General features: G+C 29.7%; 1 protein-coding gene across 4 annotated transcripts in view; it reads right to left on the reverse strand.

The window, feature by feature from the left end:
• LOC106688584 (uncharacterized) overlaps positions 1-27,350 on the reverse strand; it is a 105,811-nt gene that overhangs the window by 16,194 nt on the left and 62,267 nt on the right. For 3 of the 4 annotated variants that reach the window (XM_067047060.1, XM_067047062.1, XM_067047061.1), the window contains exons 3-7: positions 22,411-22,491; positions 15,002-15,088; positions 13,234-13,461; positions 3,434-3,542; positions 651-811 (exon numbers count right to left, since the gene is read on the reverse strand). In XM_067047060.1, coding sequence (XP_066903161.1) covers positions 651-811; positions 3,434-3,542; positions 13,234-13,461; positions 15,002-15,088; positions 22,411-22,488 — 663 coding nt within the window. In that variant the 5' untranslated portion in view covers positions 22,489-22,491. The remainder of the gene's footprint in view (positions 1-650; positions 812-3,433; positions 3,543-13,233; positions 13,462-15,001; positions 15,089-22,410; positions 22,492-27,350) is intronic. The other variant, XM_067047063.1, reaches the window with a different exon arrangement.

Below are 27,350 nucleotides of genomic sequence, written 5' to 3' on the forward strand. Positions count from 1 at the left end.
TCATTGTATGTGGTGAGCATTTGTTTTAATGTGTATGCAGCAGTAGAATAAAGGTAATATTTTTTAGAGTACAATTGGAAGATTCCACTCATTACACCATGGGTGTCTGGAAGAACTTTGAGGAATCTCCCAACTAGTATTATAAGAATTAGAGTTTTTTTCCCTTCAGATTCTTGATGATCATTAAGACTAAGTGGACTTCCAATGAAATCTATAAAACAGTTAACTGGCTACTTTTAGATTAAATTATGTTCCTCATTTGTAAAACCATCAATATATGTTATGTATATCTATTTTTTTATATGTCCTGTAATGTAAGATTAAAAGGTATATAATCTTAATATTTTGCAGATATTGTTCTTCAACTTTTTTATTAAAATTGCCAAGGAAAAGATCCAGTTTAGTCACTGTATTTAAAAAATGACTAATTGATAGTACTTCTCAAATTACGTTGGATAAAAAAGCCTTTGAATTTAAATTTTTATATAGATATATTAATAAAAAAATGCTATTTAAGGTAGTGTTTTAGTTTAAAATTTTCCAAAAGTACCATCAGATTATAGATCAGCATAAATTTTAGAAATCTACTTTAAAAAATTAATAAAACAAGTAGGGACAATATCAAAATATAATTGCGATATGCAACTCACCCTGACAATATCAAAAAGAAAGTTTCCTGAACCTCCTCCAGAACCTCCTGCAGCATCTGAGGCACCTAGATTGAAGTTAAGAAATCTTTTATTACGTGGATCTTCTTCATCAATGGCTTCTCCATCACTTTCTGCTTCATTGTCGGAGGGAACTTCGTTGTCTATTACAGGTTCACAGAAATAAAATACCAGATTAATGTCACAGTTAATGATGTAGTAAGATACATTCCATAAATTCATATATCTATAAATTATATATAAACAAATATTTGTGTGTATGTGTGTGAATAGAGCAAAATATATATTTTTTTAAAAGCTTTTCACAGTTTTGTTGAAAATATAGTGAAAAAAAAACTATTTAATGTGATTCCATCATAAATTAGAAACAACTTTCTTCTCCCTAGGATTGTGGTTTCATTGAAAATTTTTGCCAAAATTCATTTTGTGCTACCATTATCAGAAATATTAAGAATTAGTGTTAAGAATTATTGTTTTTACTGAATTTATAAATCTTATTATTTTGAGGGAAAATTTCATTTCTATTGATTGAATTGACATTAAATAATTTATTTTACAATTTTTTTTTGTAAATAAAAAGTGCATTTTAATAATTGATTTATTAGAATACATCCCAAGTTACAGAAAATAATTTTTTTAAATATTTTAATGTCATTATTTTAGCTGAGAATATTAATAATTTGAAAAGACAGAATTTCAAATCATATAACTGGTTTTTAAAACTTGAGATAAATCCTAGCTCATCTTTTATTAGAACTTAGCTTGATTAATATGAACTTAAAATGATTTTTACACAAATAGAGAAAAAAAAATGAATTTAAAGATTGTATAGTAGGTAAAAGTTTAAAATGCTTTCTTATCATTTTAAGAAAGAAAACTTCCCTTTTAAATAACCTCTAAAATTGTTTTATGTATAGTTTTTTAAAAAGTTATGTTTCAATATCTACTTCGCTTTGATATTTAGTGTTGTGGTCACAGTATGAAAGAAAAAAAAAATTATTTTGTTAAGGTAGGTATGCCGTTTTTCAATTTCAGGCGCTTTTTAAATATTACTTGATGAAACTATTTTAAAGTATCCTCTTCCCATTTTAAGCTAATATTTCAAAAGTGATATAGGACCATTGCTCCCCAGGGGTCTTAGCGGGGTGGGTCTGGCAGGGAAGGATAGCCTTTTTTGTGTTATGCCGTTTTTCAATTTCAGGCGCTTTTTAAATATTACTCGATTTAACTATCTTAAAGTATCCTCTTCCCATTTTAAGCTAATATTTCAAAAGTGATATAGGACCGTCGCTCCCCGGGGGTCTTAGCGGGGTGGGTCTGGCAGGGAAGGATATTATATTCGTTCATATATAATTCTATTTCTTCATTCTATTATATTCTTTCAAATATAGTTCTATTGCTTACGTTTGGAAAATTTAAAAAAAATATTAGCTTTTTGTTTAACGACGGCTTACGACAAACTACTTGGACGAATTAATAAGTTATGGTTATCATTCGACGCAAAACTCAATGTTGTTTAATTTGTATATAAATATATAAATACGGACCAATAATGTTATACATAGTCATATAAATTTATGTACGTGTACACAGAATAGACATTGTTTATTTGTAATATATATTTAAGTTAAATTATTGTACTAAATAGTATACAATATAAGAATTAAATCCGTATACAATACGGGTATATTACGGCTTGTACTAGGATTAGTATAAGAATAAGTCCGTATACAATACGGGTAGTACGCTTGTGCTGAAGTCCAAATCCCCACAGACAGTTAGTGTGAGTGGTTAGTGAGTTGGCCGTCCGTCCCACGCTGTAGACTTTTTGTGGATGCTACAACACTGGTAACCCACAGTGGTGCATACTGGCTCTGCAGTGAATAAGGTCACAATGGTACATTTGGAAGAAGAGATCGCTTGTTGATCTGCGCCCAGCGAGATCGAGGCTCCATATCACAAACTATTTTTTTGGTCAACTAGAGTAATGTTTAGTTTTTTTGCAAATAGTACCTTTTAAGAAATATTTTATTTTAGAAGCTCTTGTATAATTTTGTGTTCTTGAATAATGAGGAAACATATCCGTTTTATTTGATATGCTGCTATTTGGAATTTATCGCAGAATTATTTATTATTTAAAAATAACAAGATTTCTTTGGTATTTTTTTTGTTAATACTTACCCGTTGGTAGTTTCAGCAAGTTCATTATGAACATCCACCGCCGCCATATTTAGTATTTTTCAAAAGATATTTTTTTACTTATAAGAAAGTGGGTCTGTTGAATAAAATGGCTTCAGTTTTGGTATAAACAAAATAAATTATATTTAAAGGAGGTGGTAGGAGCTGCGGTCAAGAAGGAAGAAAAATAGTAATAACTATTTTTTTATTTAAGCAGAAAAATAAATAGTTTTTTTAATATACAATATATTATATACAATTATATAATACTATATATTTTAAATTTAAAATGTATAGTGTATAATAAAAAATTTATGGTAGAGTGTGGTCTACTTCTAAGCATCTTGGATAACATTATTATGGAATTAATATAATGTTATAATATAGTTTACAGAACTGGAAATGTATTTGTAACGACGTATGTATTGTTTTATGGAAGAGAAAGGCTCATTTTTAATTTTTTTAAAATAAATATAAACTTCTTGTACTGTTAAGCGGATAAACTAAATTGTGGAATTACTCAAAGTAGACTATCAAGAAATATTTCCTGTGCTAGACACATGTATATTTTCTGTTGGTTTTCTTACCTCCAGTAGCATCAGGTTCAAGATCTTCTTCTTCCTCAGCTTGATCATCAGGACTTCGTTTCGACCTTACTTCTCTTTTTCGATTATCGTTTACTGAATTTTCTGAATCCTATATTAAAATATTTAAAATTATACTAATATATATGTTTTTTAAATAAAAAAATTGCTGATTAATTATTAATAAATTATTTATTTGTTAAATAAAGTTTTGTTTGAAGAAAATTATATCATTGCTGAAACTGTGATAAATCATAACTCAAACAAAAATCAATAAATTTTTGTTACTTTAAAAATTCAACAAATCATTCTAGACATTCTCAACCATCATTCTGTAAGATACTTTTATAATTGTTTCTTACTTCAAGGATTCTTTCATAATGACTTCAGGTGAGGTGTTCATTTTTATTTTTTTTAAATTGTATAAAGTTTTTGCTGAGTTACGAGGTCTCACAGCATAGGCAACAATAATAATTTTTGTTGATTGAAATTAGTTTAAATATTTTTCTAGCTACAAAATAAAAAAGTGATTCTATTAATAATCTTTTGATGTTTAGTACCAGAAAAAACACATTAAAAAATAATCATATAATTAAAAATGATCATCAAATCTCACATAATAGAAAAGAAGTTAATTTCTAACTATTTAGTGATATAACTAAAATTTCATTACATTGTGATAACCATGAGAACAAGTGGTTCATATACTATTAAATGAAAGTACATTAGAAGTTTTCACATGTATGAGTACAGTTGTGTGCCTATGTGCTTCTATAAAAGCTATAGTGATTTAGATATTGTGATAAAAAGATTTGACTACCACAAATTTCAATTCAATAGTGCAATAACTATTATCAAAACTGAATTGATAATATTTAACTTATTGCATTATCAAACTCTATTAATTGATCCAGTGAACAAAAATCTTATGTTGAATTCATACAAAGTTATACTTAATATCAAATTAGCTAAGTAATACGTTCAAATTATGATTATATTAACTAATAATATGTTCAGTTATGTGGAGGTAAGTGCTTATATTTTAAACATCAACTGTTCATATTTTTGAACCTATTTTATGTATATTTATATTATAAAGAAAAACAAATACAGCAAGAAAAATAACCATAATACTATTTTAGAAGCCACCTCATGCCAGCCCCAGGTCTAAATTTTACAGCCAAAGCGAATAACCAATTATATCTTTTTAAGTATAAAAGCAAATTGGAAAAATCACATTAGTAAAGCAAGGGGCTAGCAATGAAAGCAACCTTCACAATATTTTTATAATACAAGCATCAGAAAAGAAACATGGGTAAATAGTGATAGTTCATTTTAGTTAGTGAAAGTGGCAATATTAAGGTTACAGAATGTACAGCAACAAACAAACCAGAGCACTGAAATGGTAATGTTCAACATGGTTTCCTTTTATGTAAGGTTTTTAACCTTTAGTGTATTCCCCCATGAGCCTGAAACCACACCAGCCTAAAATTAATACATTAATATTAAATGATCCAATTTTGAGAATTATTAATATAGTCATAATTAATAAAGAAATAAATATAGACATTTCAGGATTAAAAAAGGGGAAAGTGATAATCCTTTCCTAATATAGATATATAACGTTATTTGGGAAATTTTTATCATAAGCAAGTTGTTCCCTATTTATATATTTTTCTTTAAAATAAGGGCGCGTAATTAGAGATGGGGATTTATTAACAGATGAAGATAAATATATATATATATTTTTTAATCATTTATTTATTGTTATTTACAACTGTATAACATATATACAACAAGTAAATTTGCTGTAGGTGAGATAGTGACATGTAAGATAAATATAAAATGATAGGATTGAGTTATGGCAGATTTTTTTTTTATTTCTTCAATATCTATTTTTTTTTTCACTAATATATAAATGGAATAGATAGTAAGGGGGAGTATTGCGATAGTGTAAAATTTCTAATTCGAGTTTTCAACGCAATACACGTTTTGAATCCCATATAACCAAGTTTTGCAAAATGGTCTGTGTGGTAACAACCTAGTTCAAATACAGAAAATCGTAGGAAACTGAATTCCAATATTTTGGACAGGTATATGCCTGGGATGTGACAGCAACTTTTTCTCTAAAAACCGACCGACCAAAAGTGCCACTTTATGTAATCGTTTTTCTCCAAAAAGGTTTTAACGATTTTGATTAAAGTTGGTGATTAGATGAGCAAATTTGCTCTTTATTACCAAATAAGTCTTGCCCTCATTGCAATAGTCTAACCGGCCTTAAATATTGAATTTTCAAAAAAATTCTTCCTCTAAAGCACCTTTAATTTGATTTATTTGAAAAAATTAACAGTTTTTATTGTTAATAATAATGTCCAATAGATCAATACAAAATATTAAAGAATTTCATGAATAAATAAAGAAGCAAAAATAAAAAGATCCGATTCTAACGGGAAAAGCCGAAACTGGCCAGCTCTTTCCCGATTGCATTATGTTCTGTTAAACTGTTGTATTCTTAGCAATAGCAAAGGAACCAAATTTATATTCGTTATTTCCACCTGGAGAAATCCTATAAGCAAAATTTTATAAAGACAGAAAAATAAAGATTTGTGTTCTTAATTTTCGCCTTCCCTGGTCTTTAGATTTTGTTTTTTTCGAAAATCACAAAATTAGCTATAACTTCAACAAGAACCCAGCAATCTGCACAAAATTTGGGGAAGGACCTAGGGTTGTAAGTGAAAGTTGTGTGATTTTATTTCTTTATTAACGCTGGTTAGCACAGGAGTAGCTAATTTAGATCATTATTTTATTGGTTTGAGTTGGACATACGTTTAAATTAGTTATCAAGGCAAGGTTTTGAAAAACTAATTTTTTTTTAAAAATTCCTGAAAAGGTCCGGTAACACTGGTATACCGCCAATCTCATGCTACGAGGCGCGAAAAGTTACTCGAGCGCTTCCAATATTAGATATTGGTTTGCTTAAGACTCCAAATGCAAGTGGCATAGTTCTTTTTACCAATAGTGTTTTGTGTAGTTTCATGTGCTGATCTTTACTAATCCTTACCTTCATCCAGGTAATATTAAGTTATGATTTAATTAAAAAAAATAAACGGAGATGTGGATTTCATATCTACTTAAATAATTGAATTTTTGTCTAGATAAGTTAATTGTTTTTTAATTTTCAAACTAGCTAACATTCGATTTTATGATATCATCGTAAGGACTAAGGAATACAATTTTAAGATACGAAACTGAATCATTTATACTATGTTTTGATGAGGACTTAAAACAAATTAACTAAGAGTTCAAACCGATGGTTTGGATTCTTTCATTCCAAGTTCTTTGATTTCATGTTTGTCAGTTGCCATTATCTATCCTTTTCGGGCCGCTAAAAAAGCCAATACGTTTGCTAAAAATATTAATTCTCATCGTGTTATAATACGAAATGGAAAAGTAATATGGATTCTCGGGAGAGTGATCATTTTGAAATAAAGTAATCATAGGTGGTCTTCATTTTAATATCTTTTTTTACAAACTATTTAATTTGTTTAAGGTGCTTTTTGTCCCCCTTATCCCAATATATTTTAAATTCTGGTGCCTATGGCATCTTTAATGAGCAGGTAAGTATATATCACTGCTTTGCTTGAATAGTGGCACGTCTGACAGATAACAAATTATTGGTTTTATTTTGAAATGGATGTATTCTAAAGACAGTTAGTACTTGATACAGGGATTTTCCTGCTGTAGCCCCTCTATAGGCTTTCCCAAATTTAGTAAGGTTGTTAATAAGTAACCACAGTCTACAGAACACTGTTTAAAATACGTCAAATTCAAAATAAAATATTTTTTTTTACGCTAATTTGTAGCATTCTGTACAAGCTTTGTAATTTCCGTCGCATGAACTTGTTTGGCACCTTAGTTCCGATGAACTTGTTGAAAACATTGAAATTTATTGTTTTTGTCTCGGATTTAAACGAGCCCACATGAAGAGTTTCACACAAAGAGGCCAAGTCTAGGAAGCACTGTTCTAATCAATCATTATGATTTGATTATGAATCACAACCATGAAATGTTTAATTGAAATCCCATAATGATTGATGTAAACTTTATTTTCAATTTTTATGCTGAACACCCATTATGTCTGAAGTGGACCAACCCTTTCTTCCCCTGCTTGGCACACTAGTACTTGTTACTACTTCTATTTCTTTTAAAGTTAGTTTGATTTTTTAAGAAAATATTAAATTTTAAAATGCATTTGTAGGAGCCTATAGAAGTTTTTATTGATTAATAGCCGAAGTAAATGTATAGTTGTAAATTTCTTGATTAATTTTGAAATATTAGAAAATATATATTATAAAAAATGGTACTACCATATGCAAATTAAGAAAAGTCGTTAAAAACAATCCCTGACAAATGTACCAAAATGCTTAGATTTCAACTTACCTTTTGAATGTTTCTTTAGCTTGATCACCGAATATAAATTTATTTAGGTACTCATAAACCTTTTTAGTTCTGAACTAGAAGTTGAAGAAAACATACTTTGAAAATCAGTAGATTTCTTCAGCACAGGTAGTAATGTTACACTTTCCATGGAAATCCTTGGTCAATTATTTTTATAACATTCTTGAAAAGCTTACACCAAAGTGACCAGAGAAATTTCACTTCAATAATATCCAATTCATATTTATTGAGCAACATTGATAAATACTGTTTGGCTGACATGCTGACAGGCTTATGGGGCTTACAATGATGTCATGCCACATTCAATCATTACAAACATATTATTTAAATTCACATGCATTTTAAGACAGATAAATCATTTTGAATTTTCTTAAATTGATTTAGTTTTAAAATCAATAGTATGCAGAACTTTAAATATACCATTAAAAAAATTTACTTTTATTTTGTTTATTTACAATTTGATTAAATTTAAGTTATATTTAAACAGATTTTACCTAGCAAGAATTATCTGCCTTGCAATTAAAAAGTGCACATTAGCTTACATTGCATGAATAATGGAAGATTAATATGAATATAATCCTCGAAAAAATATTGGTTTTAAATGATATTTAAATAATCTTTTTCTTACCAACTAAGCAACTACTAATAATTCAATTTTTAAATTTGAAAATAAACAACAATTTTCATCAGATTTAACCAATATCTTTTCACCAGTTTTGAAAAAATAAAAATTCTGAGGACATAACAATATGATCAGCCTTTTCCCAGAATATATGAAATTAATGAAAAATGAAGGTGATCAGATCCTTATATTGACTATTTTTAATATTTGTTGAAGGTTTATTTTCCAAATAGATATATTAATAATTCGTTACTGCATAAACTCCCTTACCCTTAAAATAAATATTAAGGAATTAAGTGATACGCGGAACACTTAGATCATCAAATGGATGAACTCCTTTTTTTAAAAACCATTAGGATGACTGAGATTGAAAATTAATAAGTATTCAAGGTTATACAGAGCTTCTAACATATTTGGTTAAAAACTGCTTCATCCAAATATACTTAGGTATGTAAAACAAGTTACAGTGAATATATATAGCAAGATATATAAAAACAATAGAAAATAAAAATAGTTCTATTGTATTCTTAATTGTTTTCATTTTTTAGTTAAATCTTCCTTTTGAGGAAACTAAACTAACCGTTTTGATAATTGGTTTAATTATATGAGTAATATAAATATTTTGGGTAATATTGTGAAATTATAATCTCTTTCTGTTCCATCAATTCTATAATAATAGGCAGTTATATGAGAAATTTTTGTAAAACTGTTAATACATTAAATAACAATTTATAATTTATAATCATTTTTTATATCTGTACAAGGAACTATATTGTACTTGTTATCAAATGAAGACAGGTGTCTAAAAAATTTGGATGGGAGAAAAATGATGTTTAAAGTATTACAACTTCTTAAAAATTCAGTTTTTTTTTTAAATGATTGACTTATCTGACTATTATTATTAATTATTCAGAGTTCATTAACTTGTGGAGGTTGCCTGTTTTTCCTTTATACATGGATATATTCTTTAGTAGAAATATTAACTAAAAGAAATAAAACAAACTGATCAAATGTTTTCTTCAAGTCCGATCTCCAACAAAAATATTTTGAATTTTATAAATGATTTTTCATGCTTTGATTTTACTTGAAAAGTACAAAACCAACTATATAGTTAAAATATATTATATCGATTATATCATGCATATAATTTTGTGATTTAATTTTCATGCATTTTAAAAATGTCTTAAAGGATCTGATCACCGATTACAATTATAAATGTGCTGTGGAAATGCCAGTGTATTACATACATATATATCCGATAAACAGTTGAAAATAAAACATTACAATAGATATCCCATAGAGTCATACAAGTATATGAGATACAAAGGAAAACGCATGCTGATGTTAGTTGAATGTTTTCTAGATGAATTGTGAATTTATCAGTGATATATCTTGATGTATTTTGCTATTCCTTCAAATGGAAGTAATCTTATTTGTAGTAATACTTATAGTTAAAGAAAGGAGTTTCAATAACAATTTAGGAGGCCAGATATGAAATTGCATTCATGAGAAAACCAAAAAGGGTAGTTGATATTCATGAAAATCATATTTCTTTTAATGATTATTACCAATAAAAAAGAAATAATGTCAGGTTTAGTAAATGGTTTTATAAAATTCCAAACTTGGGTTTAGATGATGCATACACCTTGAAGACATTAATCTGTAAGGCGTTTAAGTGTATTCAAATGTCCAAGTAGGTGAAGTTATAAGTTTAGGTTCTCAGAAGAAGGAAATTGGGAAAGATTCTATTTATGGTTTTACATAATGTGCAATTAAAATTAAATTTATTATCTCCAATTACCTAGAAATAAATCATTGTTCATTTTCCCATAGTGTAATCCAAAATAATCATGTTAAACATTTTTATCAACTTAGTCCTAATATTTTAAATTATGATATCACATCTAGTAAGTCTTTCCAACTGTCTTATCGTTCTTTCCTGATAGAGTTGAGGAGGACATCCCATTACTTCTATAAAAATGATATCTAGATTTTTTCCAACATAAAGATGTTGTAGGGTCATTAAAAATGTTTTCAGAACCAAATTACAGGATAGATGATACTGAATCCCACAAAGGATACTCGAACTGAGCCGTAAAGGATAAAATGGAACAGAGTATTGAGCAAAATATGGTGACATTTGAAGTCAGGTTAAAAAGTTACCAGGATGGCAGTACTTGTGCATAGAGAAACCGACTGAAATTATGTTACTGAGACCACATCAAGTGGGATATTGTCAACCCAAGAGCAGGGACATGTAGAAAAATCTAACAACTATGATTGACCTCCATTGTTTGTAGGGAGAGAATATTTATTTTTTAATTTCATACTTCCATATGAAGGGTAATAGTTTTGAAAGATAACTTCCTAAGAAATTTTCATTGCTTTACACTTAAATGTTATATTATTTAGAGGAGCAAACTATCTTGTTGATTTTATTATAGGAGTTATCTATTGAACGCCTTACAGAATCAGAAAATGTTGGAAACTGTTTTCCATTTTAGTTATTAAATATAAATCAACAAGACAATTGTTCTCCTTCTAAGTTAAGTTAGTAACAGTTGATGATTACTTTCCTAGTCTTTTTCATAAGTTCATATGTCTTTCACATAAAAAATGAATTTACTCTGCTGAGTTTTCTGTTTTATTGAATTATCACTAAGTGAGGTATTCTTACAAGTAAACTCATAATAAACAACTTAATGAATATGTAGCCAAAACCGAGCCATGCCTGATTTAAAGTAATTAATCTCATTTAAAATTCATAATCTTTTTGGTTGTCCATTTGATGGAAGATTGTTAATAATTGCTTATAGGTTTTTGGGTGGAGCTTTTTTCCAATAAGATAAATTTTAAATTTATTTCTTTGTTGTTGGTACTTGTATGGTTTCCGAGATACAGTTTTCAAAAACCAAAATTGTTTTTAAATAACAAGAAATCAACATTTTGTGAATTCATTTTGGCTAATATCGTAGAAACTGCCTAAGTCCTACTGAGATATTAATTATAAACTCCTTTATGGTACATTTACCTTGCTTTAATTTGAATGTTATTAAACATCTGTTCATCTCTTAGCTCCTGACTTACAGTTTTTTAAAAACCAAATTTGTTCCCGACTAACAACAAATAAACATTATGTAAATTTATTTTGGTAAATATCATATAAAGTGTTGTCTCTAAAAAGATAAACATTAGAAACTAGAGCATTTTACATTTATTTAGCTTCAATTTGAGAGCTAATAGACATCATCTTACAGTCCCTGAGACATTGTTTTTCAAAAAACAATTTTTCCCCAAATAACAAATCAGTATGGTATGAATTTCTATACGTAAATATCTCAGAAAATGTAAGATTTAGAGATGTCTATTTGCACTCAAATTGAAGCTAGGTAAATGTATCATAAATTAGCTCCCAATATTTATATTCTTGGGAGTAATGTTAAAATAAATTCACGGAATGTTAATTTCTCGTTATTTGATAAAAAAAAATGTTGGGTTTTGAAAAACCTTGTCTTGGAGACTATTAAATGTAAACAGTTATATTAGGGATCAAATTTAAGCAAATTTATACTACTTTAATGAAAGTTTGTATAACTTTTTGGGCATAAACAGCTTTAAAGACATTAAGCACTAACTGAAAGATCAGCCAAAATTTTGGTCTTTACAGTTTTTCGGCCTCTATTGTGTTATTTATTCATATTTTTGAAAATAAATAACATAATCTTTTCTAACAGAAATTTACTGTGAATTGATATGACGAAAGATTCAATAAATAAATTCAAAATGGTTGTTGGAAAAGGGGATATTTTCTAGACTTTTAGTAAGTCAAAAATATATCAACAACAAAGTAAAAACTTCAAACCCATTGTGTGTGGGAATTAGTTCCTCCTTTCACCTATTTTTTGCATAAAGTTTCTTTTCCATATTGTTAATTATGAAATTTAATAAATTACGACGATATGAAATTATGAATGACAATGCTGATACTAATAGTCCAATAGCTTGGGGGAAAAAATAAGTTATTTCAACCTAATTTTTGATTACTTTAATGAAAACTATATATCGTTAATAGTCAAAATTGATGGCTGCCAATTATAGCTAGGGGAAATAAAAAATGGCGGTTTTTTCAATACGTTACAAAAAAATAATGTTTCATTCGGAGCTCCATTTCTTTAAAACTACCTAAAATACTAAAAAACTTAATGTAACATAATTTAAGATAGAGTCCTAATATAGCTGGTTAATAGTTCTAGAGGTAGTCATAAAAAATGAATATTTTGTGAATTTATTTTGACAAATGTCATGGAAACTACTACTTCTACCAACGGATGTCTTGATGTCGGATGTGTTTAGAAAAAATTGTTTTTTTTTTTAATGTACCTTGAGAACATTAAAAGTAAAGATTTCTATTCGAGCTCATATTTTAGAAAGCTTACTCTACTTTATATGATAGATAAGCTATGAACTTTTTTAATGTTGTAGGTATTTTTATGGATATAGGGCTCCGAATGAAAAATGAGCGAACTTTTGGAACAGTTGCTGTTTTTTTATTCTCCCTTACCAATGTTGGCAGGATCATCAATTTTTGATTTTTAACTGTGTATATAATTTTTATTAAAGTAATAAACAATTGGGAAGTAATAAACAATTGGGATGTAATAATTTATTTTTTTCTCTTCTAGAGCTGTTGGGCTATAAGATAGGAAACTTTTGCAGTAGTTACCGCGTTGGTGGTCGGGTCGGTAGAATCGGCGACAGGCGTGGCCGTGGCATCCTCGTCCTCGTCTTCATCCTCCAGCTGGTCGGGAGGGTAGGTGGGGAGGACGATGGAGATCTTCCTGTCATCGTCGTCGCCGCCGCCACCGCCCCCTCCCCCGCCGCCCTGCAGCACCAGCCGCCCCACGATCCGGAAGATTATCCGCGTCAGCATTTGGATCTTCCTATCGATAATCTGTACACTTCTCTCTTACCTTTTGTCCGGTATTACAGTGGCTGAGTTTGTTTTGTTTGCCCTACTTCACTTGACATCAATCTATTATGAATGTCATGGAAGTTTTGAGAGCATTTAAAGTTTAATATTTAATTCATTAAGATGATTCGATGTACTGATTTTCACTAATAAGTGTGCGTTTGTCTGTGTGAGTTTATTGAAATCAATGACTTATGTAAATTAAATTTTGTACTTTCACTTAGATTTATTTGAAATATACAGAAATCGGGATTGTTGTAATTTTGAATTCGAGTTTTGGACGGACACGTTGTGAGTCCAAGTAAACCTCCCAAAATGGTTTGTGCGTGAACAACCTTGCTCAGAAACGAAGAGCCGTACGAAACTGAAATTACTTACTTAAGACAGGTATATGCTTGTGATGTGACAGCAACCTTTTTTATAAAATGACTGACCAGAAGTGAAATTTTATAGAATAGAGTTTTCAATTTTTTTCGATTTTCTTATATACAGCTCGGACGATTTTGATTAAACGCAGTATTAATGTACAATTGAATGTTCTTTAATAAGGTCGGAAATTCCCTTATTGAAATAGTGTAAAAGGGCTTAAATGACGAATTTAAAAAAAAAAAAAAAAATCTTTCTCTAAAGTATCTTTATTTTTGTTTATTTGAAATAACTAGTTCTCATCTTAGTTGTTAGAAATAATTAACGATGGATAAATACAAATTATTAAAGAATTTGATAAATAATTATAGAAGAAAAAATAGGAACAGGAGTACGAATCGGAAAAATCCAAGACTACCCGATCCATCCTGATTACATGTATACGTGTAAAACTTGGTTATTTTGTTGTATACTCGACCTACTCAAAATTCGGGGATGTAAGAAGTGTGGTAAGTGAAAGCCGTGTGATTTGGAGGAGCAGAAATGAGAAAGAAAAATAGGAATGAATGAAACATTTGTATTTGTTGTACAGACCGAAATGGATTGTAAAAGGAAACTGTAGGGGTGAAAAAAATTGTTTATTATATCCTATTATTGTATCTCTTTTTTTTATGATTATACCATGTATGTGTAATGTATATATGTCCGATTACGGATTGATAAGTATGCTGTGTGAGATAGCAACCTAATGTATTTAGGCAGCATAGATGAATAAATAAAGTATTTCTCTCTCAACCTACTCAAAACTTGGGGACGTAAGATGTGTGGTAAGTGAAAGCCGATGCACCGTATCATCGCACCAGAGTTTTTTAGTTGTTGATTTTGAATTTGTTTAAATAAATGTATTAAATAAAGATAGAATCATAATATTTTTAGAAAAATGTAATGGTTATTTTTGAAATTGTGTTAAACTCTACCACTGTAAATACCTGATGGCCAACGGTAAATGCACTAGAAACAATTGCTATATTTCTACTGGTTAATATTTTATTTATTTAACAAATTTTAATTATGATTATAATCTTAAGTATAAGAGATTTAAAAAATAAAACGTAACATTAGAACATTAAAAAAGTTAAAAAACAGTTTTCCAGACCTGTGAAAAATTGGGGAATAAATCTCGAAGTATTCCAATCGTTCTTTTTTCTCGCACTACTGTTGCTGGTTCCACTGACTGTGGGTCCTGAAAATTTAGAGACATAGTAATTTTCAATAATTCAAATATGTTATTTAATCCTAAATATATTGATTAAGAAACATTATAATTATGCTTAATTGAAACATGTTATTTATTACCTATCTATACGACCAGGAATGAGACAATAATTTATTAAAATATTTGTACTAAGGACAATTTTTGTTCTATCAGGAGTATTATTTTATTCTACAAGCCTATCATGGACGCTATGCTAAGGTCGTAAACATTCCAGCTATAAGCAATAAGAAAGCAAGCCACTTTTCAGTATTTTTAACATTTATGGTAATAATAAAGTTTTTTTAAACAACTATGATGACTTTATTTCTTTAATCGCGTTATTAATACAGACAGGTCCCGTTTTACAACGCTTTGTTTTAAGTCGTTTTGGAGTTACGTCGCGAAACAATTTACACCATGTTTTACTTCAGAAGAGTTACGCTGCTTAAAAAAAAATAATGAATTTTTTAATGAACGAAGTTATTAAAACCAATTAGAATGAAAAAATATATCTTTGAAAATTAAGTGCACTTTTTTTTATAAACTTTATAGATAAACTGAAGGCTACGAAAGATGACCTTATATTTCCCAACCAGCGGTCCACGAACCATAGATGGTCTACTGGAGGGACCGGTAAAATACATTTTTCTGATAAATCATTGTTAAACCTATTTTATCATTTATATATACAAAATGTTTTAATAGGAAATGGACAATAAAAGTTATTTAAAATACACCTTCAAGCAACATAATTTTGAATTTAATTATGATGTCATGTTAAATTGAAATTAAATATGGACATAGCAATAATCTTCTTGCCCCATGAATTTGTGTGGGCCACGCATGGTCTAATTTTCGGTCCTCATTCTCCTACTTCATGCATACTTCTATGCTAACCACTTGTCTTGAGTGACACGACTTAATTCACTTTCCAAAACAACTAACGCAAATGTGAGGACCGCCTGAATACATACATAGGCAATTTATGTATAAATATATTATCCACATTTAGTCACATAGACCAACTATTAAACACCACTAGATTTGTTACCAACTTATTGACCAAGGATTCTCCATCTTGTTTAACGCAAACAGGCTGACTTAAGGGGCTTGTAGATTTTTAAAAATAATTGAAGTAGAAGGAGAGGTTTTAAATTACAAAACTAACCGCTATATGTATATCATCTGAAAATGCTTATAAAAATAACATAATAATATCAACTAACTTTTCTACATTATGATCTCGGATTTGTGGGGGTAATTTACAATGTGACACAAACATAACCTCCTCCACATATCATATAATTGTCGGTCTCCAGCAGGGATGCCGCTTAAGTCCAATATTATCTTATTTATTCATTAATAAATATATAAAATTACAAAATTTAATATAGCCCTCTTTGCCGATGTTAAAGTATAACTTTCCTCATCTTACGGAACTGACAAAATAACTTATAGACTCAAAGAAGCCTTCAATCAGGTCGAAACGTCGGCATAAATAAATATTTTTTTGTTTATTTATGTTCCTTTGCTGACCGCACCCCCCCTGACCATCTTCTCCAATCAAAAAAGTTTGTAGTTCTCCTCACTTATATAATAAAAAATGGATCCCAATATTTTATTATTCATGTAGAATAGGTATAGATGCGCTAGTGTTTTTTTTCCATGTTCTCTGTCTTGAAAGTCATTCCAAATTGAGACCTAACAAAAGTATGGTTCTGTGTAAAAATCCAAACGGTAAAAATTTTATCCTTTCAAATATTTTGATGGGACAAGATGCTCTGCCCTCTCTCACTCCCTTCTGGATACAGTTCAAACGATGAAACTGAAGACGCTTTCTAGTAAGTCACTTTTTTCATAATTTGTCTTTTTCCTTGTGGATCTCGGTTTTTTTTAGTTAATCAGATGGACTTTGTCATGTACTCATCTTGTGAATGAAATTTTATCTATTATCTAAACTTAACGAGGGTGAAACCGTGAGGCACATAGTGAATTTATCTTCAAAGATGCTTGTTTTTCTTTAATGACTTTAGTGAATATATTACGCCGACCATCTCCTGAAACATACTCTAAGGATACCGCACTATATTTCACAAGTAGCAGTAGGCTCCTTGGCCAATCTTGGCCACTGACGCAACAAGTTTCACTTTGATTACAACATTGAAACAATTACACTTATGATATCCGGCATAGTACTTCATTACGTTTAGCGAACTGTCGAACATATTTTCCATTATTTCAACTTTAAAATTGTTAAAGGAATAAACCTGTTTATGATAATTCACGTGAATAGATAATAAAATGAAAAGTATCTATTGAAGTATCATGTTGAAAAAAAAATGTTCACCACTTTTATCTTTTTATGACTGAAATGTATGAAAAACGAAATGTTTGAATGTTATACAACTATCATAAAACAACAGATCTTTCATATATATAATCCTGATTTCGTCAATCGGTTGATGACTGATGGTTAACGGAAATTGAATTCTAAAACGATTTCGTTCTTTAAGTTTGATGTTGCTTTTCCACGCAAAACGTCAAGAACCGAGGAACAGGGTTTGTGTTTTTTTAGTAATTTTCTGTTTATGGAAGCATGGGATCAATAAATACTCGAGATGACATTGCTTTAAAATCTGATTTACTATCAGAATACTTACAAAAAAATACCCCATCCTGTTGGAAATACCAGAGCTAGGAGCTTTGGATGAGGTAAGAAAATTGACAATACCCACAAGTGATAGAACACATGCCACTCCTATAACGCAGTGAAAATTAAATCGAAATTCCAAAGGTGTAGAGGTTAGACGGTGGGAGGGCTGAACCAGTATAGTGGGATAAGTTGATGAAGTTTATGAACGTGACAACACGGATCGATTACTGGAGAAAATATGTTTAAAGCAATTTAAATAAAACTTGATTGAAAGGAGAAAGAACTTGAAGTGTACCACTATTGTTGTTGTAGACAAAAGTATTTGTAGAAAAAATAAAGGTGATTCAATAGTATTTTTGTTGTTGTAGAAGTATGATCTTAATAGTATTTAAAGCATCTCTTAAAACAATCTTTCTTAAACAAGGCATTAATAGTCGCAATAGGTGCCCCATGACTTATAAGAAATAGTCAATCACATGGCGAACTACAATTGGACTCAATGCGTGATTGCATAAAAAAACGTTATACGAAATTCGCCCCCAGGTACCAGCAGTTATGCGTCAAATGGTTTACAACGTAAGAAATCCAGACTCATCTGGAATACTAATACAAGACATCCTGCTATAAACTATATTTCTTGTTATAAGTATTATTTATTTTATTTCTATTTCTCAAATTATTTTTTCATCATAAACTCATAGATTGAATTGATGTTACGAAATTATATTATATAATATGTATCCTAAAATAGGTGCTATCATAAAACAGTTTACTTTTATTGGGAGGATGGTAGAGGGAGCAAAAGTTGTGAAAAAAGGGGCGACTAAATTATATTTTTCTCCCGTGAAACATTTTTTAGTTCTGATCCTATATCGTAGTATTAATAAAGTATCCATGCATATCAACAATTTAATTATCGTTTATCAATCAGTTTTTTTCCCCCAGTAGTGCGTTATAAATCTTTTATTTTCCTGTGAATATGAAAAATTTACCAATGAAAAGTCGGTTTTGGGGTTCCATTATAGGTAATACAACAGTCCTCAACATATAACATTAATTATTTCTCTTAAAAACAAATAATCATTAGTTAGTGATTCCTTGTTTACAACTTCCTTTAATTATCTGGGTGCAATCAATTTGTATAACTTCAGTATAGATCCTTCAAAAGTTTACATAAATTAGTTGTTTTATAGTACGTCACATCTAAAAAACTCTTGTGATACATTACTAGATTTAGACTATGATGTTATTCTCGCATAATTCTTATTAATTTTCTCTATTTATTACTTTATTGATTCTTTGATACACCATAAAATTCATCTGACTTTATGCTTGTCAGTGACTAATTGTTAAGTCTGTTTGCCACATTTCTTATTTTCTTCAATTTTATAATCGAAACAACTGGGCCCTGGCTCATAATAAAGTACAAACTAATACTATTAATCTTGTAGTTTGTATTTGGTGCAATCTCACTGACTTATACAATTCTGCCAGATGATTATTTATTTTTTAACTCATGTAATATCACTAATAGAGTTCCGTACTATGAAAAAAAATGTAATTGTTCTTATATTTATATTTCATAATTATATGAACTACTCAATATCCAATATCCATTTGATAAAGAACATAAAAAAGGCTTTTATACATGGATAAATCATTCAGTTCATTTTTTCCTATTCAAATGTTTGATTTCCTAAAATGATCTCCGTCATCTAATATTTGATTCCATAATCGATTGTTGATTTTTTTCAACTCATTGATAAGAATTCTCTTCAGCAAGCAATAGGGATAAATTGTTACATGATTAATGAATGAAATATATAGTTTAGTTCCAAGATTCCGAATAATCCTTCAAAGCAGGCCCATATCTAGATGAATCCAAGTATTCCACTAGCTTAAATTATTTAGTATAGATGAGCTTACTTAAGATTATATACATCTTACGCTAAGAGCTAAAGAATGGAATACCTTCAAAATGTGGCACAAGTGGTCACGTCCGCTTCCCTGAGTGATTGTGTAATGTGGATTGGACATGGCAGTTTCCGCCTCCCTCTTCCAGACCTCCTGTTATTTTTTATTACAAAAACCCCTAAAACATCCATTAGATGTTGCTTTTAATGTTGATCCATAGAGCTTTGATTAAATATGTTGCCATCGCTTGTACAATGGAAATATCCAATTATTACAATTGAAAATTATCCAATTAATGGTTAACAGATTTCGCATTATCTGTTTCGATTCGTCTCAAGATAATAAAAGTGACACTTTAAAATCGTTTAAATCGTTTGTTCCTCTTTACAAATTATAAAAAAAAAAAAGAATTTACGATAATAATTTTTTTTATAGCAAAAACTTCTAATTTCTTGGAAAATCCTTAAAAAAATCATCTCTCGATAAGGGATTGAGAAAGGAAAGTGATTTTGATAGCATAGAACTACATTTTTGGTAAACTAATCCTCCCTTTAATAACTGATATTCCTTCCTTACACGCGTTTTTAACGTACGGAGCCCTGGTTAGTGCTAAGTGTTGGTTTATCTGTCTAATAACTTTCTTTCAACTTCTAAACTCCTTATTTCAATATCACTGGTTTTGAAGTCATAAATTTGTATCGATAAAGTGTAAATATCTAAAATACCTGTAATGCTGCACTCCATGAAGAGGGGTTCAACACTTTGTAAGGAAGAACTGTTTCTTAAACAACTGTTGTTTAAGGAGGTGATTTATTCATAATCATGCTCAACCGCCAGATTTTTCCCAAATAAAGGGTACAACTTTAATAGAGGCTGGATGGGGCCCAGAACCTACCGGGTTCACTCAGGGCAGTAATAATATTGCAGTGACAGTATAAATAATTCTGCAACATCTTATTCGCAGATTCGAGTCCTGGTCCTTGGAGTTGGTAACCCAGTGCCTTACTAACATAACCCTTTCTCGGAAATATCTAATGCTCAGAATTTTTAATATAACGTAGTCGGTATTTTGTAATCATCGGTATTATCATTATTAGATGTGAAGTAAGTTTAAATAGCAGGAAGGAATCGGACCGTAGCATATTGGAAGAGGCAAGAGGTTAAGAGAACGGCTGCTTTCCATTCAGCGGTTCACTTTCACTAGCCCCTCCCACGGTCGACATTTGCTAGTTCCGCAGCCTTGTCCAAGGTCGCCTTCTTTAATGTCTTCAACTGTCCACTTGGTACCATGACTATTACAGGCAGAGCTAGTACAATGATTACCTAACCGCTGAGCTCAAGCTGGCCACTCCAATTCAATCACTCCTCGCCAAATACGACAGGTAATGAAGTATCAAATATTGGTTCGTTTGTGAATACATTTCCTTTACCATGCCAAGGGAGAATCTAAATATCTTTTGAAATTTCCTATAAGGAAGAATGCTCTTTAGAGAGGACGGGAAAAATGTATTTTTAAAAATAGATTTAATGAAATATTAGGTTTAGTATAAGTGACGCGTTTTTAAATTTTTTTTTGCACTGAATTTAATGGAGAATATAACCATTTAATAAGAAGAAATAACCACCCTGGAAAAATTATACTATATCATAGACGAAATTATCATATTTCTATTATTTTAGAGAAGTACCATATATTGGCCTGGAGTGTCCGTTACTGGCCACCTTGAAAAAGAAATTTTGTTATTTTTTAAACATCCTTATGTTTAAAATATATCATTCCCTAATTATATATTTTACCCACTTTTCAGTTTGAATAAGAGTTTAATAGTATTAAAAATGTATATTTTGTTTGACCTGTGATTTGATGAACCTTTCTGTTGATGAACGAATTGTAAAAACGTTGACTGGTGTCTTGTTTGCTGTTAGTTTAGGGAATCAAGACTCTCTAATTGTATCATATTTAGTTAACTGTATTGACAAAAATATATTATTATTGATAAAAAAAATAAATTTATGGTATTAATTCTTATTAAACACCCCTTCTTCTAAACTCAATTGTTCTAAGAATAATGCATAAAGGAAACAAGATTTCATAGTACCAGTAGCCTACATTTCGTAAATTAAATGGTCAAATTTCAAAAGAATTTATGAAAAGCTTAATCAATTTCCAACTGCTTTTTAACTTGTTCGTATCATCGCTGAAGTTTTATTCTTGGAACTTTTCTCTCCTGCCTGACACTTTTCTACTAAAATTTTCTTTTTAAAGACATCTGAGTTAGTAGTCTCGTTTTTCTTGTTTCATCTATATACAAATCATTTCTTGTTAGGCATTGTTGCTATCCTGGTCCGTCGAATCTCTTTTCATTTAAAATACATCCTTCGGAAGTCAGTAAGATTTGTTTCAGCTAACAAGTGACTGCGAGTAATTAACATCACACAACTAATTATTTGTTTAATCGGTGAGTATCAATTACCTATAATTTGTCAATCATTAAATACTTGTATCGCAATAATTTTCTTATTACAAAGTTCATAACGAGTCTTATATTTTGTTTATTTGTATTAGCAATTTTTTCTTCTCAATATGGAGAATTTTCGAAAATATATGCGTACTTTGAAAAATAAAAAGATAGAAAGGCATACTGAAAATTTATTTCTATTAAATCTTTTGGGAGAAAAAAAAATGAAATACATACTAAAAACAAAAAATAAATCATTAATAATGAAACTAAAAAAAACTGACCTGCTGAGATTCGAGGGGGTGTGCCGAAATGAGTACGACTGCTGATAACGCTAACACCAACACTCCAGCCAAATACATTTTCTATAAACATAAAAAAAAATAATATTAATAAATTGTACTAGACATAGTTTAAGTGATTCATACTAAAATCAAATGGAAGGATGGAATAGGAATATTGCAAAGTATCATCTATATATCATAAAAAATCATATACGAGTATATCATAGGTCAGGAGTTTTAGGTAATAATTTTGTTGACTCAGCAACCTAATGGAATAAAATAAAGAAAGCTGAAAAACTAACTGTGGAGATTTGAGTCATCTAATAAGCTGAATTTGTTAATTATGAGTCTGAGAGTAAATTTCAATTAGTCTATGTTTAATGTTTTTTTAGGTCTTTCATTCTAATCGTGATCTGTGACGTCCTTGAGTAAATGAATATTTATTTTTAATTACTCATTCCCTCTGAAAGTACCCTCTGAATAAACAAGAGGATAGATCTTATTTTAATATTAAGTAATTAGTTAACACTTATTAATCACATCATTTCATTAAACAATATTTATTTCGCAGTAATTGTGTTTCTAACGTTTTGGAAATACGCCCAATCTTCTGATTCCCAATAGCTGAGCAATTACGCTATTAAAACATTGGTATAGTTATAATAAATACTATTGTATCATACCATTTTTACATACATTAAAACATTATTAAAAATGTTTTACCTTATCATACTAGTTTGTTGACGTGTCCATTGCTAACCATATTTTGCACACCATTCTAGCCACTTCCCCCATTTATAATACATGTAAAGTATTTTGTTGTATTTAAAAAAATATATACGATCTTATAAAGCGAAAGCTATTTGAAGTATATATGACAGACTTGCCAAGTCCGTGGTTTAAATAAGTGGTCCTTAAGGGGCCCGATTCTATCGCAAGAAGTATCATTATTTTATAATAATAAAAAAAAAATAAAATACAAGTCGAAGAATATGGATCAGCAAAAAGATTCTGCGTAATCACAATTCTACTAAGCTTGAAATAGTATCCATACTCAAGCTGGAACCACATCAAAAACATGGGACAAGCTCAAATATTTTTTGAGTAATTTTATTATGTTGATAATTATACAAATGAATCAAATTTTTATTTTAAAACTATTCCAAATATTTAAGAATTAAAAAAAATCCAGAATAAAATTTGCTCCTTCAGTAAATATTTTTTAAAACCTCAGTTGATAGTTTAATTAAATCAATGAGTTCATTGTTACTATTAAAAACTATGTATACAACACACTCTATCGCAGCACAACTAATTTTCAAGTTAGGTTAGACTGATCGAATTGTTTTATTCGCCTGGATTGGTATCAATCACCTGGAATCAAGAACATCCCGTATAGAAATAATGGTGTTAGGAATGTTTCTGAAATTGAACGTTAGTATGCATAGACAAACTTCACCATGGCTGTGGATTACTTTACATAATAATAATAAAAATACTAAATAAAATTAATGTAATTAATGGAAGATTGTTGATTGACCGTGTGTATTAATGAATGGAATATGGTCCGGGTGCGGTCAAAAAAACTCAAGTAGTAAATGGGTATATAGATATATATAAAATAGTATACCCATTTACTATTTGAGTTTTTTTGACCGCACCCGGACCATATTCCATTCATTAGTGTAATTAATGTAAAAGTTCATGCTCTGATGCAGTAGACAAGATTACTGCATTTAAAAAAAATGAAACTTGGGATAGTAAGTGTGAAAATTATATCATCGATATGTTTTCCAATGCCAGGATGATCTCTACTCTAAAATCTTCTTGAGTTTTTCATGTCACGCTCAATTTCTTGAAAATTATCTATCGAGCAATGTCCATTATGGATACCTTTTCCAAAGTTCACCAAATCTGCAAGAGACCTTTTGAGATTGTGCCAACTATTAGATATACTAACTTTTAGATGTATAGACGTGTGTAAGTACTCAAAAGGAAGCTTATTAAATTCGTTTTGATGTAGTTTTATTGGTTTTCTTGGTAAGGATCGCAGTTTCCATGATATTAGCCAAAATAAAGTCATAGTAATTTTTTGTTTTTAAAAAAAAATATATCAGTTTTTGGATAAACTGTATCTCGAAGTCGATTATACTTACGAAGGTGTTTAAAAGCTCAAATTTTAGGGATTTACTAATTCCTTCTGATTTAAAAAGGACGTGAATAATGTTTTTCGTGCGGTAGACAGTTTCAATAATATTAAACATAGAAGGAAAAATTAACGAAATTAAAAAAAAAAATAAAGTAAACTTTTGGTCTTCATTACTTTTAATCTAAATTTTTAAAACTAATCCAAACAACAGGTCAAATGTGTACCCCTTTTTTCTGTTTCTTTTCTTGGACTATATCGTATTCAACCGGCCATTATTTTTTGTACTATTGGCTTTAAGATGGAAGAAATGACATCAACATTGATTCAAAGTAAAGTAGAAACCTAATGTATTAATTTTTGAACGTGCAATTTCCAGCAGATCGGTAATCTAGTTAGAGTTTTGCAAAAATTTATTAAATCTAATTATTACTCCACAAGTATTACTCCTAGTAACTAGCACTCGAAATTGTTATTCCTACGTTTCGATCATTTTTAGTTTTAAGTTTCCTTATTTTTAACCATCTCAAAAGGGAAAGTAACACTTTTAGTCTGGTCTAACAAGTTTGTTGCACAAGAGTTTCAGGTCGACAGAAACGTTACTGCCTCTGCAACGACCTAGATGATAAAATTATTAAGTCGTTTGCCAGCCATCATATGTGTGTATATATATATTTATTTATATCAAAACCGTGTGGATTATTAAATATGATTTATGTATTTGCTTCCATTGGTGTTATGAATGAGTGAGCTAACGACCTTTTCTGATCCGATAGAAGCTAAAAATGTACTGAAGCATTATGTTGTCTCGAACTCTATACTTGAAAGATTTTGCTATGTAAAATTTAACTTAATTTCATGAAATTAATAGGCTATTCGGTATATGTGATTTGAAGTAAACTGAATTTTTTTTTCTTACCCTTCATTAAAATAAAATATAATGGATGAAATATTTTTTATAATGATTTCTAAACTGAATTCTATTTATAGATTTCTTTAAATTGTTTAATATAACGCTTCGATTTTGCGTTTGCGTTAGTTTTCTTAAGCAAATAATTCAGCTCTGGAAGTTCCAACAGATTTAAAATATCGTGGCGATATTTTGGTGTATTGTATATGTAGATATTGATAAAGTTCAAGATATTGATAATTTTGTTGAATCTATGCTTAACGACTTTTTTAAATAGAGGATATTAAATTTAGAATAAATAAAAAAAAGATCTTGGTAGGATGGCTGAAGATGAAGTAGTATGTCAAAGAGGCTTGAAAGACTTTTAATCAATCATAATTACTTTACTAGACATTTTTAAAGTACTTATTAGACTAATATGCTGGAGATCCCTCAGAAATGAAAATCAAAATAGCACTAGCATTGTAAAGGATCATAATATTATTGATATTGTATATGATAAAATTATTGTTAATACTGTAATGGAAGAAAGAATATAGTCAGGCATTCGACAATGTATCTATAACCCTTGTAACAGCGCCTGTTTGGGTGGGTTGACTAATATTTCATAGTGGCTCCACGAAATGAAAATCGACCTTCCCATTGTAATTAGAATGGAATGGTCACCTGTAGTATAAACCCCCTATCGGTCAGAAATAGCCAAAAATGGGGTGAAAAAATCAATAATCTGGAAAAAGACAATAAGTCGGTTGTTAGATCAAATAAATAACATAAAAGAAGAAAAATAAAAGCAATGTTGGCTACTGATGTTTCATGGACTGCAGATGAGTTTCCTTTTTCAAAATCTCTTCGTCGACGAACGTTAACATTAGGTTTGTAGTTGGTAACATATAGTACAAGAGCTGGGGTGAAAAAAGGCAGTTATTTCACCCCTATTTTTTTATTACTTCAATGAAAACTATGTATAATTAATTGATGAGTCTGTCAAGTATAGGTAGGGGGGATGAAAAATGGGGGCTGTTTAAAAAACGTTAAACAATTTTTGCATTCGGAATTCTATGTCTTTAAAACTACCAAAAACAGTAGAAAACCTAAGAGAAGATCATTTAAAGACCATTTGAGTGCTAATAGACATTTGTGCGTCGAATGGTTTTTGAGGATTTCTCAAAATAAATTCACTAACTAATGATTTTTCAGTGCATTTTTAATGAAACGTTTCATTTTAAAAAGCTATATCTCGAGAAATATTGAACCTAAATGGCTCTATTAGGAATCATATTTCAGTAAATTTACACTAGTTTAAATGATGATCTCCTAGATTTTCAAATCTTGGGGTAGTTTTTAAGATTTAAAGCTCCAAATGAAAAAAAACATTTTTTTAACGTTTTGAAACCGCCAATTTTTATTCCTCTTACCTATACTTGGTAGCCTCATAAATTTTGACTGGTAATTATACATAGTTCTTAATTAAATAATCAAGACATTGGGTGAAATAACTGCCTTTTTTCTCCTCTTTTACTAACTGCTACGTGAGACCTGACACCAGAAAGCGAAACAAATATTTAGTTGTTCGACAGAAAAGGTCCTTCTTGGAACAACGGTGATTTAGAAAAAAATAGAAGATGATGGTTTATGGTGAACCATTGTGATTGCAGGAATATTAATATATTATTTTTTTTAATCATTTATTTATTGTTATTTACAACTGTATAACACATATACAACAAGTAAATTTGCTGTAGGTGAGATAGTGACATGATACAAACATGTGGAGAATCTACCCATTTATAGAACTCCAATAACATTTCTAGAGGAGAAGATCCCGAGGCCATCTTCTTTTGAGACGCCTAGGAGGATTATTAGGTAATGAAGGAGAAGCCAGGT

Source organism: Halyomorpha halys, unplaced genomic scaffold (assembly GCF_000696795.3).
Source record: "Halyomorpha halys isolate HHAL.00 unplaced genomic scaffold, Hhal_1.1 Scaffold1157.1, whole genome shotgun sequence".
Taxonomy (NCBI): domain Eukaryota; kingdom Metazoa; phylum Arthropoda; class Insecta; order Hemiptera; family Pentatomidae; genus Halyomorpha; species Halyomorpha halys.